The 15677-nt window shown below is 37.4% G+C and overlaps 1 protein-coding gene across 1 annotated transcript; it reads left to right on the top strand.

Moving 5' to 3' along the window:
- The first annotated feature begins 8418 nt into the window (after positions 1 to 8418).
- On the top strand, positions 8419 to 14733 carry RAB39B (RAB39B, member RAS oncogene family). The gene is made up of 2 exons (XM_004065169.4): positions 8419 to 8896; positions 11745 to 14733. The coding sequence occupies exons 1-2, from the start codon at positions 8682 to 8684 to the stop codon at positions 12169 to 12171; spliced, it is 642 nt and encodes a 213-aa protein (XP_004065217.1). The 5' UTR covers positions 8419 to 8681; the 3' UTR covers positions 12172 to 14733.
- The last annotated feature ends 944 nt before the right edge of the window (positions 14734 to 15677 follow it).

The raw sequence follows: 15677 nt of genomic DNA, 5'->3' as shown, positions 1-15677 counted from the left end.
TGTTAAGATATCCATACTACCCAAAGCAATCTACAATTTCAACGCAATCCCTATCAAAATTCCAATAACATCTTCACAGAAATAGAAAAAATAATCCTAAAATACATATTAAACCATAAAAGACCAAGAATAGCAAAAGCCATCCTGAGAAAAAGAACAAAACTGGAGGAATCACAGTACCTGACTTCAAATTATACTGCAGAGCTATAGTAACCAAAATAACAAGGTACTGTCATAAAAACAGACACATTGACCAATAGAACAGAAAAGAAAATCCAGAAATAAATCCATGCATTTACAGTCAACTCATTTTTGACAAAAGTGCCAAGAACATGCATTGGGAAAAGGACAGTCTCTTCAGTAAATGGTGTTGGGAAAACTGGATATCTATTTGCAGAAAAATGAAACTACCCCATATACAAGAATCAAATCAAAATAGATTAAATAATTAAATCTAAGACCTGAAACTATGAAACTACTAGAAGAAGACATTGGGGAAACATACCAGGGTATTGGTCTGGGCAAAGATTTCTTGAGTAAGACCTCAAAAGCACAGGCAAGCAAAGCAAAAATGGACAAATGGGATCACATCAAACTAACAAGCTTCTGCACAGCGAAGGAAACAATCAGCAAAGTGACAAGACAACCCATAGAATGGGAGAAAATATTTAAGAATACTCATTTGACAAGAGATCAATAACCAGAATATATAAGGAGCTCAAACAATTCAATAGAAAAAAACAAATAGTCCAATTTAAAAAGGGGTAAAAGATCTGAATAAACGTTTCTCAAAAGAAGACATATAAATGGCAAAAAGGTATATGAAAAAAATGCTCAACATCACTAATTGTCAGAGAAATGCAAATCAAAACTACAATGAGATACCATCTAACTCCAGTTAAAATAGCTTTTATGCAAAGGATGGGCAATAACAAATGCTGGTGAAGATGGTGTAAAAGGGGGAACCCTCATACACTGTTGATAAGAATATAAATTAACACAACCACTATGGAGAACAGTATGGTGGTTCCTAAAAAAAAAAAAAAATTAGAACTACCATATGATCCAGCAGTGTCACTGCTGGGTATATATCCAAAAGAAAGGCAATCAATATATTGAGGAAATATCTGCAATCCCATGTTTATTGCAACACTATTCACAATAGCCAAGATACAGAAGCAACCTAAGTGTTCATCAACAGATGAATGAATTTTTAAAATGTCTGACAGGTACACAATGAAATAGTATTTGGTTATAAGAAAGAATGAAATCTTGTCATTTGCAACAACATGAATAGAACTGGAGGATATTGTATTAAGTGAAATAAGCCAGGCACAGAAAGACAAAAATCACATGTTCTCACTCATCTGTGAGCACTAAAACAAAATTGAACTAATGGAGATAGAGAGTGGAATGATGTTTTCCAGAGGGTGGGAAGAGTAGTGGAAGGGGAATAAAGCGGGAATGGTTAGATAGAATGAATAACATCTAGTCTTCAGCAGCACAATAGGGTGACTACAGTTAACACTAATTTATTATGTTCTTCAAAATAACTAAAATAGTAGAATTCTAAGTTCCTATCCCAAAGAAATGATAAGGGCTTCAGGTGATGGATACCCCAATTACCCGGATTCAATCATTACACATTGGATGCCTGTATCAAAACACCACATGTAACCCATAAATATATACAACTATTATGTACCATAATAATTAAAAATAAAAAATGAAAAGTGGGAAAAAATGATTTATCACTTACAAGGGAACCCTAATAAGATTAACAAATGACTTGTCAGCAGAAACAATGGAGGTCAAAAACAATGAGGTAACATATTCAGAATGATCAAAGAAAAAAGTCACCCAAGAATTTTATATCCAGCAAAGCTATCATTCAAAAAATGAAAGCAAATAACAACATTCCCAGATAAACAAACAAAAACTGAAGAATTTGTTGCTAGCATGTCCACCTTACAAGAAATACTGAAGTTATTCAGACTGAAAGCAAGTGATCTCAGATGATAATTCAAATCCACAGAAACAAAGAACCAGAGCACTAGTAATTATGTAATTATAAAAGACTGCATAAACGTATATTTTTCCTTTTTTTCTATTAATTGATTAACAAAGCAATTCCATAACATATGTATAAAATGTATTTTTCAGTCTATAATATAGAATGCAGTATATTTGCCAAAAGCAACACAAAAGAGGTGGCTGAGAGCAAAGCTATATTGGGATAAGGAAATATAGATGATAAAGCAATAATTATAACAATGCATTGATAGGTTTGTAACATTAATAGACATAATATGCATAACAATAGTACTATAAAAAGACAGACAAGACAATAGAACTATACAGGAGTCTGGGCGTGGTGGCTCATGCCTGTGATCCCAGCACTTTGGGAGGCCCAGGCAAGTGGATCACTTGAGGTCAGGAATTCAAGACCAGCCTGGCCAACATGGTGAAGCCCCATCTCTACCAAAACTACAAAAATTGGCCAGGTGTGGTGGCGCAGGCCTGTAGTCCCAGCTACTTGGGAGGCTGAGGCAGAATTGCTTGAACCTGGGAGATGGAGGTTGCAGTGAGCTAAGATCGCGCCACTGCACTCTAGCCTGGGTGACAAAGCTAGACTCCATCTCAAAAAAAAAAAAAGAACTATATAAGAATAATGTTTCTATATGTCACTAGAATAAAGCTAGTATAAATCTGAAGGTGATCCTGATAAGTCAAGATATATATGGTAAGCTCTAAAGCAACCACTAAAAAATACTTCAAAATATAGTGAAAAAATTTTAATCAAGAATTAAGAAACTCAAATGGTACATCAAAAAATATTCACTTAGTGCAAAAGAAAGCAATAAGAGAAGACTAGAGGAACAAAAATATTAAGACATACAGAAAAACAAATAAATAGATGACATAAATCCCACTATATCAATAAATAACATTAAATGTGAACAGATTAAACAATCTGTTTAAAGAAAAGCAAAGATTATATGGCTAGATGTTTCGAATGGTACAACTATATGCTGTCTACAGCAGACACTTCATATTCAAAGATACAAAGTGATTGAAAGTAAAATGATGAAAAATACATATCATGCAAACACCAATCACAAGAAAGCTGAAGTGACTATACTAATATCAGAAAAAATAGACCTCGAAACAAAAACAGCTACTAAAGATGGACAATTCATAGTGACAAAAGGGTCAATCTATCAGAAAGATACAATTACAAACATATATGCATCTAACAATAGAGCTCCAAAATATGTGAAGCAATAACTGACAGTTAAAGTGAAAAATCATTCTACAAGAATAGTTGGAGGCTTCATTCTCCACTTCCAATAATATGTAGAACAACTGTACTGAAGATCAACAAGGAAACAGTAGACTTATGTCTAAGTCTTTATAAACCAACTAGACATAACAGTTTATACATATATATATTATATATATAACATATTATTATATAATGTTATATATTATATATATAACATATTATTATATAATGTTATATATTATATATATAACATATTATATATATAATAATATGTTATATATATAATATATATAACAGCAGAGGATATATTCTTTTCAAGTGTACATGGAGCGTTATCCAGAATAGACTATATACTATGCCAAAAAAACAAACCTCAAGAAATTTAAAAGGATAGAAATAATACAAAGTATGTTTTCTGACCACATGGAATGAAATTAGAAATCAATAGTAGGAAAAAGATATAAGAAACTCACAAATATGTGAGAATTAAACAAAATACTAATAAATAACAAATGGGTCAAAGAAGAGATCAAAAGGAAAATCAGAAAATACTTTCAGATAAATGAAAATGAAGACACAAGAAAGATACCAAAACTTATGGGGTTAGCTATAAGTGCCTGTATTAAGAAAAAAAAATCTCAAATCAATAACTTAACCTTCCAACTTAAGAAACTGGAAAAAGATGAGCTAACTAAAAGAAAATCAAGCAAAAGGAAGAAAATAATAAAGATTAGGGCAGAGATAAATGAAACAAAGGGAATAGATTAACAATAGAATCAATGAAACCAAAAGTTGTTTCTTTGAAAAGAACAACAAAATTGCCAAACCTCTTTTTTGGTTCCATATGGAATTTAAAGTAGTTTTTTCCAATTCTGTGAAGAAAGTCAATGGTAGCTTGACTGGTCATTAGAGAAATGCAAATCAAAACCACAATGAGATAACATGTCACACCAGTTAGAATGGCAATCATTAAAAAGTCAGGAAACAGTGGCACGTGCCTGTAATCCCAGCTACTTGGGAGGCTGAGGGAGGATAGCTGCTTGAGCCCAGGAGATGGAGGTTGCAGTGAGCCGAGATCATGCCACTGCACTGGAGCCTGGCCCATAGAGCGAGACTCTGTCTCAAAAAAAAAAAAAAAAAAGGAAACAACAGATGCTAGAGAGGATGTGGAGAAATAGGAACACTTTTACACTGTTGGTGGGAGTGTAAATTAGTTCAACCATTGTGGAAGACAGTGTGGTGATTCCTCAAAGATCTTGAACCAGAAATACCATTTGACCCAGCAATCCTATTACTGGGTGTATACCCAAAGGATCATAAATCATTATACTATAAAGACACATGCACACGTATGTTTATTGCAGCACTGTTCACAATAGCAAAGACTTGGAACCAACCCAAATGCCCATCAGTGACAGACTGCATAAAGAAAATGTGGCACATATACACCATGGAATACTATGCAGCCATAAAGAAGGATGAGTGCATGTCCTTTGCAGAGACATGAATGAAGCTGGAAACCATCATTCTCAGCAAACTAACAGAAGAACAGAAAACCAAACACCACATGTTCTGACTCATAAGTGGGAGTTGAACAATGAGAACACATGGACACAGGGAGGGGAACATCACACACCGGGGCCTGTTGGGGGGTGGAGGGGTAGGGGAAGGATAGCATTAGAAAAAATACCTAATGTAGGTGACAGGTTGATGGGTGCAGCAAATCACCATGGCGCGTGTATACCTATGCAACAAACCTGCATGTTCAGCACATGTATCCCAGAACTTACTATTTAAAATAAATAAATAAATAAATAAATAAATAAAAAATATTAGGACTAATAAGCAAGTTCAGCAAGGTTGGAGGATATAAAATCAATATGCAAAAATTAATTCCATTTTATAAACTTGCAAGGAGCAATCTAAAAATGAAATTAAGAAAACAATTCCATTCACAATAGCATCATAAATAACAAAATACTCGAAGTACAAAACTTATACACTGAACACTATGAAACATTGTTAAAACAAGTTTTAAAAACCTAAATAAATGGAATGATATCCATCTTGTGCTCATGGATTGAAAGACTTAATTTTATTAAGACAGCAACACTCTCCAAATTGATCTACAGAGTCAAATCAATACCTATTAGCATTCCAACTGCCTTATTTGCAGAAACTGATAAGCTGTTCTTAAAATTCATATGAAATTGCAAAGGGCTCCAAATAACCAAAACAATCTTTGAAAAGATTGGATCCTCCACAGTAGGAGGACTCACACTTTCTGATTTCAGAACTTTCTACAAAGCTACAACAGTCAAGAGAGTGTCATACCAGCATAAGGGCAGACATATAGACCAGTGTGTATTGACCATTTCATTTCCTCTTCTGGGAATTGTCTCTTTATATACTTTGTATTTTTTATGTGTAATCTTTTATCATTGCCTTACTGTTTTAAAAAAAATCAGCTTTATTAACATAGAAATAGAAAGTCCAAAAATACATCCATACATCCATGGTCAATTGATTTTCCAGAGTGTCAAAATCATTCCATAGAGAAAGAATAGTATCCTCAATAGAGTGCTGGGATAGCTGGATATCCACATGCAAAGGAATGAATTTGAACCCCTTCCTCACACCATGCATAAAAACGAACACAAAATGGATCATAGACCTAAATGAATGAACTACAACTATAAAACTCTTAGAAGAAAGAATGAGTAAACCTTCATGACCTTGGATTGGGCAAAGTATTCTTAGACATGACGCCAGAAGCATGAGCAACAAAATAGAAACTCGATAAATTGTACTTCTTAAAAATCTAACTTTGTTTTTCAAAGGACACCCTCAAGAAAGTGAAAAAAAAGAACACACTGAATTGGAGAAAATATTTGCAAATCATATATGTGATAAAGGACTTGTGTCTAGCATATATAAAGAACTCTTATAACTCAATAATACAAAGACTAGTAATCCAGTTTAAAAATGGGCAAAAGATCTAAGTCAATATTTTTCCAAGGGAGATACACAAATGGCCAATAAGAACGTAAAAATATGCTTGAAGTCATCAGTCATTAGGGAAATGCAAATCAAACTAGAATAAAGTACCACTTCACATCCGTGTTAGAGAGAATGTGGAGAAATTGGAACCCCATACGCTGCCAGTGGGATGTAATATGGTACAGCCACCGTGAAAAAGTCAGGCATTTCATCAAAGGGTTAAACATAGAGTTGCCACAGGACTGAAGAATTCCATTCTTAGGTATAAATCCCAAAAAACTGAAAACAGATATTAAAAAAAATACCTTGTACATGAATATTCGATGGTAGGATTATTTAGAATAGCCAAAAGGTGGGAACAACCCAAATGTCCCTCAATGAATGAATGGATAAACAAGATATGGTCTATCCATACAATGGAATAGCATTCAGCCACAAAAAGGAATGAAGTACTGATACTTGCTACAGTGTGAAGGAACCTTGAAAACATTATGCTAAGTGAAAGCAGCCAGTCACAAAAATGCACATATTGTATGATTTCATGTATATGAAATGTTCAGAATAGGGAAATTTATAGAGACAGAAAGTACATTAATGGTTGCCAAAGGCTGGAGGAACATGGGATAGAGAGATGATAGCTAAAAGGTTCTGGGTTCCTTTTTTTAAAAAATATATATATATTTTTATTATACTTTTAGTTCTAGGGTACCTGTGCAGAATGTGCAGGTTTGTTACATATGTATACATGTGTCATGTTGGTGTGCTGCACCCATTAACTCGTCATTTACATTTACATTAGGTAAATGTAATCCCTCCTAATGCTATCCCTCCCCCCTCCCCCCACCCCTCTGGGTTACTTTTTGAAGTGATAAAAATGTTATAAAATTAACTGTGGTGATAGTTGTATATATCTGTGAGTATATTAAAAACCTATGCTAAGAATTGTTCACTTTAAATGGGTGAATTGTACAGTATGTGAATTTTCATGTTAATAAAGCTGATTTTTTTTAAAGAGTAAGGCAACGATAAAAGATTACACATAGAAGGCCGGGCGCGGTGGCTCACGCCTGTAATCCCAGCACTTTGGGAGGCGAGGCGGGCAGATCACAAGGTCAGGAGATCGAGACCATCCTGGCTAATACAGTGTAACCCTATCTCTACTAAAAATACAAAAAATTAGCCGGGCGTGGTGGCGGGCACCTGTAGTCCCACCTACTCGGGAGGCTGAGGCAGGAGAATGGCATGAACCCGGGAGGTAGAGGTTGCAGTGAGCCGAGATCGCGCCACTGCACTCCAGCCTGGGCGACAGAGAGAGACTCTGTCTCAAAAAAAAATAAAATAAAATTACACATAAAAAATACAAAGGATATGAAGAGACAATTCCCAGAAGAGGAAATGAAATGGTCAATACACAAGACTTGGTATTGACCTCATCAGTAGTCAGAGAAATGTAAAAATAAAGCAATGAGACATATTTTTATTTAACTAAATTCTATTAAGAAGAATTAAGAAAGAATAAAACATACATATGATGCTTGAAATAATGCAGAGCGATGGTCTTTTCACACATTGCTGGGTAGAATTTAAACTGTTAAATAGTTTTGGAAAGTAGAATGCCCATGTCCGTTAAATTTAAAATACTTATACTCTTTGAATTCATGGCCCCTTTTTTAAGACTGTAGCTCACAGAAATAAAATACGTGTGGCTACACTTTAAAATAAGTTATGACAAAAGGGAAATTAGGTGGAAATGGAAAGATATTTATGATGCTTTATTAATTGCAAAAAGCAATTATTAATTGAAAGTAAGGCCCCAGTTTAATTTTTGTAAAAACAAACAGCAATAAATGCATATAGGAATACAAACACATATAATATTTGTGTGTTTATGTGAGCATGGAAACACTTGTAGACTAATATATAATTATGTGCCTTCCCTTTTTTGTGCAGTTTTGTATTGCTTTGCTAGTTTCAATGAAAAGGTATGACATTGGCAGTTTGAACGACAGAGAACAGTTTTAATGAACAGAGGGTGGGTGGGGTAGTTAGAAAGGGAGGGATCGCGCTAATGTTGCAGCCATTTTGTGTGCGCTCCTCTTACAGATAGTGCGGCGGCCCAGGCGTCGCGTCTACGCGGGGGATTACAGTAACCCGGTTGTCAGTGATGAGTCAGAGTGCGTGGTGCTGATGCTGCTGCCATTTCATCACCTTTGCGAGCGCAGCATCCATCCCTCCGCTCTCCCGGCGCCTGGGCCTACCCAGCTTCGGGCTCCCAGGCCAGCGATGCGCTCGCGGCTGAGCTAGATCCTGCCGAGCCGCGCTCTCTGAGGCGTCGGCGGGGCGCCCCCTCCCGCCGTCCCCGGTCCGGGCCAAGGAGACCTGCAGAGCCGCGGCCATGGAGGCCATCTGGCTGTACCAGTTCCGGCTCATTGTCATCGGGGATTCCACAGTGGGCAAGTCCTGCCTGATCCGCCGCTTCACCGAGGGTCGCTTTGCCCAGGTTTCTGACCCCACCGTGGGGGTGGATTTTTTCTCCCGCTTGGTGGAGATCGAGCCAGGAAAACGCATCAAGCTCCAGATCTGGGATACCGCGGGTCAAGAGAGGTTCAGGTGGGAGCGCAGTCCGGGCCCGCAAGCAGTGGGAGGGTCTTCGGGGTTTGCACCGCCTCTGGGGAGAGAGGACTTCCTGGTCCTAGGTGCGGTCCAGGAGGGCAACACCAAGGGTCTTGGGGATTCTGCCGAAGCCCACCTTCGGCTAACCCGGAGTTTAGTGCAAGGAAAGAAGCGCCCTGGCAGGGAAGGCCGGTCAATAACACGTATTGCTTGCACCACAACTCCACCAACCTGCCCTTTGGTGGCTAATAAACTAGCTGGAATTGATCTCTGTATCTGTAATTCATCAATCTCAGTCCCTATGTTACATACTTTCAAAAACGTTCCCAAGTCATCCTAACATAACTGACAGAGATTTAAATACATAAATACATGTGTATTATGTTTTATTTCCACATCTGTGTGTGTGCACATATATATGCTAACATATGTTCTAACATAAAGGAAATAGATACGATTGATTCCTTCTTGCAACCAGCACACATTCAGTGATCATCTACTATGTGCCAGACTCTGGGCTTGTTTCTGGGAAAACAGTGTGAGGAAACTCACACAAGGGGATGCCATGTAATCTAAACAGACAAAGCCCCTTCATTCTTGGAACTTCTGTGCTAACATAGTTGAGGGAAATAGATAATCAGCAATTACAAAAGTGTGTCTTGCTCATATTTGTATGCCCACTCCCTACTGTAACACTTGGCACAAAATGAACATGCTTAATTTCAATCAATGAATTCATTGAATAATCAATGAATATGTTTACTTTCACTCAGAACCCTTTGCTTTTCTATTGTAGCATGTATTATTTGTAATTATATGTATGAACACAGAGGAGGAAAGGTTAACTGGAGAAGATGAGACCGGATGAGTATGACTGCCCAAGCAAAGACAGGAAACGCCCAGGGATAGGAAACAGCATGAATAAAGACAGAAGTGAGAGGGAGCAGAGTGTACACAGAAAACTTTGCAGAGAACAATTTGAACTAAAGTAGAGCAGCAGGAACCAGATCAAGAAAACTCAATAGCCCAAGTTTATGATCATTTACTCATTTATCTATTGAAAACTAACTAAGCATAGAAGATACTGGTTGGGTAATTGAAGAGGGGTAAGGAGAAGAAATAATTACAAACTTAAGTTACCTCCAGCTCCCCACTTCCACAAACACCACTGTGGAAAATATCCTTGTACAGGTTCACTTTGAACTTGCGATTGCATTTCTCCTAAGCAAAGAAAGGTATCTTTTATGTGTTTGTTGGAATTTCTTTCTATATGAACAGCCTGTTCATATCCACTGCTTATTATTTATTGGGCAATATGGACTTGTAAGAGTACTTTATAGATTAAGAATATTAACCCTTTCCTGTCATGTATGTTGTAAGATATATTCCTAGTTTATCATTTGTCTTTTCACATTATTTAAGATTTTTTAATGTAGGGAAGAATTTAAGGTTTATGTAGCCTTATGTCCATGCTTAGAAGGCCTTTGTCACTTTCTTTGCTAAGTACTCACAAACAATTAATGTAATAATATATTCCAGAGTTTTGACAGTGATCTACAGCTTGCTTGTTGATTTCTTGAATCAAGCTTCTCACAAATCAAAACCTTTGTTTGTTCATGTCTACATTTTCTGGTAAATCTACCATTCTCCATGAATCTTCAAACCTAAGAGACGAGAAATGCTTTCAGTCCCCAGGGCTGATTTTCCTGATTTTGGAGACTTAAAGTCGTTTGTAAGTTTTACTTTTACCATCATCTAGCTTGGACTGTAGGTCCCTGGACAATGCTTGTTCCGCTAACATTGAGCCATTGTCTCTAAGCTATTGAGTCCTTCATTGTCTATCTTCTTTATCTGAGGAGACAGAAAACCTAAAAATAGACATAGGTAAAAAAAATCACAGTAGTCTAAAGCAAGTGACTGCAGAGACAAATAGGTCCATACCCTGTAATAAGCTTTAATACACTGTAAGCAAAGTGCCATAACGTATATTTATAATGAGGCTCCTCAAGTCAAGAAGTTAAAACATGTGAAGTTTCTTCTGATGGCTCCTGAGTTGAGTTGGCCTCTCTGAAATGTGTCAGGAAACAGGGCTGAGAGGCACTTTGCCTGAACCCTTCGCCATCTCTCTTTTTCCCATTCCCACAGGCCTTGAAAATAGAAAATAAAATTGTGTTTCTCCTCACAGAAGAGATTGAGGATCCCTGTTAGCTAATAATAATAATAATAATAATAAACAATAATAATAATAATGGAAAGAGAAAAACATGGTAATGATAAATGGAAAAAATGGAGTAGTAGCAAGATACCTACTTTAAACATTTTCTTAACTATCATAAATTCATTTCTATGTTTTAAAAATCCTGTTTCAACTGCTAGCATTTGTAATGAATTCTCCACGTCACAGAACACTTTAATATCCATTGTTTCATTTTGCCTCATGGTAACACTGTGACTTGGGTATCCTATTTTGCAGAAAAGGAAGTCTCTGTCAGTTATTCAGATTTGGGGGGTGGGAGAGTTAGTTGTAGTTTTACCTGAAGGCAAGAAATAGAACTCAGTTATGTCCCAGGGTCACTCTCCAGTGCTGAATCCATGGAAAATGCCTAAAAGTTCATGAACATTCGTTTCTAGAAGATGCCCATCTCCAAGTTTGGCCCAATTGGAAACTCACATATTAGTAGTAGTATGGAATGCCATTTGTATTCCTTTGTTTTTTTAAAAAAAAAGAAAATCATTTTTATTAAAGGACTGTGTCACTAACCAGGAACACTTGAATATACTGAGTTCATTGACATGCAGAAGTTTGGGCACGGCCTTTACTCTTTACTTCTTTCTTGTGTTTTAGATCCATCACTCGCGCCTACTACAGGAACTCAGTAGGTGGTCTTCTCTTATTTGACATTACCAACCGCAGGTCCTTCCAGAATGTCCATGAGTGGTTAGAAGAGACCAAAGTACACGTTCAGCCCTACCAAATTGTATTTGTTCTGGTGGGTCACAAGTGTGACCTGGATACACAGAGGCAAGTGACTCGCCACGAGGCCGAGAAACTGGCTGCTGCATACGGCATGAAGTACATTGAAACGTCAGCCCGAGATGCCATTAATGTGGAGAAAGCCTTCACAGACCTGACAAGAGACATATATGAGCTGGTTAAAAGGGGGGAGATTACAATCCAGGAGGGCTGGGAAGGGGTGAAGAGTGGATTTGTACCAAATGTGGTTCACTCTTCAGAAGAGGTTGTCAAATCAGAGAGGAGATGTTTGTGCTAGTCAGTTCTTTTATTTCCAAAACATGCTCTCCTACTTGAACTGAAAAGTAAGAGAAATAAATAGAATCTTTGTGTAACTGATGAGAACTCAACCTCCATTTGGATACCAAGTGAGCCTCCCTCTCAGGGGGACTCTGACAGACTCGTGTGCGGGTGGATGGGGGTGCCTGAGTGCTGTGACCAAGGGACTGAATTGCTGACATGGGCCAGGCCAGGCACTGTTTTGTGGCCCATGCTAGGCAGTGGCTGCTCCATGAGCCCTTTGTGGACCACATGTTAAAGGCCTGGGGTTTAGGAAGCTAAGTCCCAGGAAAACATACCTACAGACAGGACAACTATTCCTTGGTATTTGAGCTCACTTATAGGCCATGAACATAAAGAAATACATAAAGGGGAAAAAAGTATCACACTGGGGACAATTAGCATAACTAAACAAAGATTATGAGCTCTACTTATTCCGTGAGAATACCCTGCACCAAAGGTGTTTGCTGGGTTTGGTTAAAAGGTACCAATTAGCTTTTAACAGCTTTCTGTAAAATGAGGAACACAGACCAAAAGGTCTGGTGTTCAAGTAAAAATGATGTGAATATGGAAAGGAAGGCAATCTACACAGTTATTAGCACATTTCAGAAAATGAACACCCTTGTGATAGAATTACCAGCTGTATGAAACAAATTGTCCCATGCAAATTACCCTATAACTAGGAAAGAGACACTATAACCCAAATGCCATACCCCCTTTTTCCTTTGACCATGCCTGGGGTTTCAATGCCTTGGCACCTGCAATCTGGAAGTAAACAGTCTGCTTGCTTCTTCAGGCACGTGACAGTGACAACACAGTGACTGCCTCTGAAAAGAGCCCTGAGGCAAACACTCTCTCCTGCTGAACAGGAGGCACTGTAACCCTTACAAACAGCTTACAGTTACTTGGGCTACTTATTTGATCATCATAACAGGCCTACGAGGTTTTTGCCCCATTTTACAGAATAGTAAACTAAGAGCCATGAGAATCACTTGGCCAAGGTCAAGGACTCGTGACTCCTCGCTCTTTTCACTGCATCATACTGCTGTCAGATGAATAAATGATTATGAATTTGTTTACTTGGGAAGAGATATGACTATAAATAAATGTTCTCTACATGTTAGGATATGTTTTCCTTATTGATTACAACTCAGCTATAATCCTGAGGGAACATGGGAAGGAATCAAAGGTAAAGCCCATTCAGGCATTATTGACAAGAGGGCTTTAAACAAGTGAATAATTGCACAACTAAAAAGACATTAGAACTGTGTGGGCTATAAGTGTTCTTATCACTGAGACACAGTGGATTTTTATTGAAAGGAAACACGTACAGCAATGCGGAGTGGGATAGAGATAAAATACCCACCCCAAAATGACCTTGGCCACCTGTCTGCCATATACGTACACTGAGTTCCTGTCTACCCAAGAGAGTCAGCCCTTAATTCTCAGGTGAACAAACAGCTAACTGCATCAGCAAATTGGAATGGCTGGCTTGAAGTTTCCATTATTTTCTTGAAGAGAGGTGATGCTTTAAATTACTTTTTGGATTGTAGCCAGTTCAGCTAGGCAAAAGCCATACTTTTCACAATTAAAAAAAAAAACTATTCTGACTAGAGTCAGGTTTCTCATATCCATTGTGATAGGAAGGCCTAAGAATGGCAAATCGCTTTGAGATATAATATTGAACTTCAGTATGAATGTGACCGAATCTGAAACTTTGGGAATTTGCTTCAGCCAGAATAAAGAAGCCAAATCATGAAAATTATGGAAGCCTATTCTGCCACCTGTGCCCCAAGTTGGATGAGCAAACCACTTTGGATCAGTTCACAGCATTAACTACAAGTGAACTGATCATCTTCTCTATATGCATTTCACAAGAGCTGGCTTAGGTGGGGTAATTAAATTGCCACCTTCGTGGTTGTAAAAGACAAATAAAACATGGCAAATTTCATTAACACAAAATTTCATCAACTGCTATACTGAATTATGTTTAGAAGATTCTGAAAGCAAGATTATCCAGTGAGTAAATGAGAGTCGAGTGGATTCTGTCAGTTCAAAAAAGGAAAGAAACAAAACTTCCCTACAATTTTCTTCACTAAAATTTATTATATGTACACTATTCCCACTCCTGGCATTTTCTGGCAGGTTTTAAAATATTCAGCATAAATCCAGCAGAGGTGGCTGAGCTTAATTGCTTAAATAAGTTCTAGAAAATTTAAAAATCATTTTAGTAGAATTCAGTACCGTTGTCACTGCAATAAGTGGGTTTTAGAAAATAAGTGTGAAAAGAATCAGGTGTTAATATAATACTAAGGATAAAGCTTTAGAAGCTATTTTACTACATAGGTAAAGAAAAGATAAACTAACTTGTAACAAAGACCACAACTGCATGTTGGATTAGATTGTCTCATATTTCAGAATAAAATGTACCGTATACTTTTCCTCACTTTGTTGTGCACTGTAATGAAATGTGAAAAATGCTTTATTTAGCTGTATGTGAATGAAAATATGCTTGTATTTAGTAAAATGATTGATTATGTGACTGTGAGATTCCAAGTGTGTGTTATAGCTATTTCCAGAGTCTGTTACTACAGCGTAGCAACTACTACCAAGGATATCAATAAGATGTGACATATGCCATACACAATCGTATTCACCATTACCTTAAAGCCAGAAAGAGAATATAATTTTTGAAAGTTATCTGACCATCATATCAAAAGTCACTGGGACCTCAATACTTCCTGGTGAGCATATGCCACTTTGAGAAAAGTTGGTTCTGTCAAGCCTAAATCTTCATCATGATGATTTTTAATCAAGAGTCTTAATTCTGTTGCCAAGTAGTTGATTACAACTATTATGTTCCCTGGAAAGTCTTCTTTTTTCCAGGCTAAGTTGCCTCAGCTTTTTCAAATCCTACTATGGCATGCTTTTTATGCCAGGATCACTTACAGTGTGGCACCAACATAAGAACACAATAGTTCAGCACATTTCCCAGGATTGATAGTACACATGAGGGTCGGGGGAGGGTTAAAAAAAAAAGGAAAGATAATGGATTCTGAGTCTGGGCATAAGTAGATAGGTAGCCTAAGTTCTGTACAGCTTTATCACTTTTATAGTTAAGAGGGAATGGAAGGGAGGGAAGGGGAGAAGAAGGAAAGAAGAAAGGAAAATAACAGCAATGTAACATCTCCTTCTCCTTAAAATGCTCCCCAGGGCTTGATCATTTTTTCTTCATTTATATTAATTCTCTTGGTGGCTTCATTCAGTCCCATGGCTATAAATTAAATCTATAAGTCAATGAGTCCTGAATTTTTATCTTCAACTTGTCTATTTCCCATGGACTCCAGACCTTTATAACCAACTGTTTACCTGACATCCCCACTTGAATGTCTATCAGGCATCACAAATTTAACATGTCCCAAATCAGGCTCCTAATCTTCCTCCCCAAATATGTCCCTCTCATAGTCTTCCCCTCCTCAGTAAATG

This window comes from Gorilla gorilla, chromosome X, assembly GCF_029281585.2.
Source record: "Gorilla gorilla gorilla isolate KB3781 chromosome X, NHGRI_mGorGor1-v2.1_pri, whole genome shotgun sequence".
NCBI lineage: Eukaryota > Metazoa > Chordata > Mammalia > Primates > Hominidae > Gorilla > Gorilla gorilla.
The sequence above is the reverse complement of the archived record's forward strand: the minus strand, read 5'-3'. Positions and strand labels throughout refer to the sequence as shown.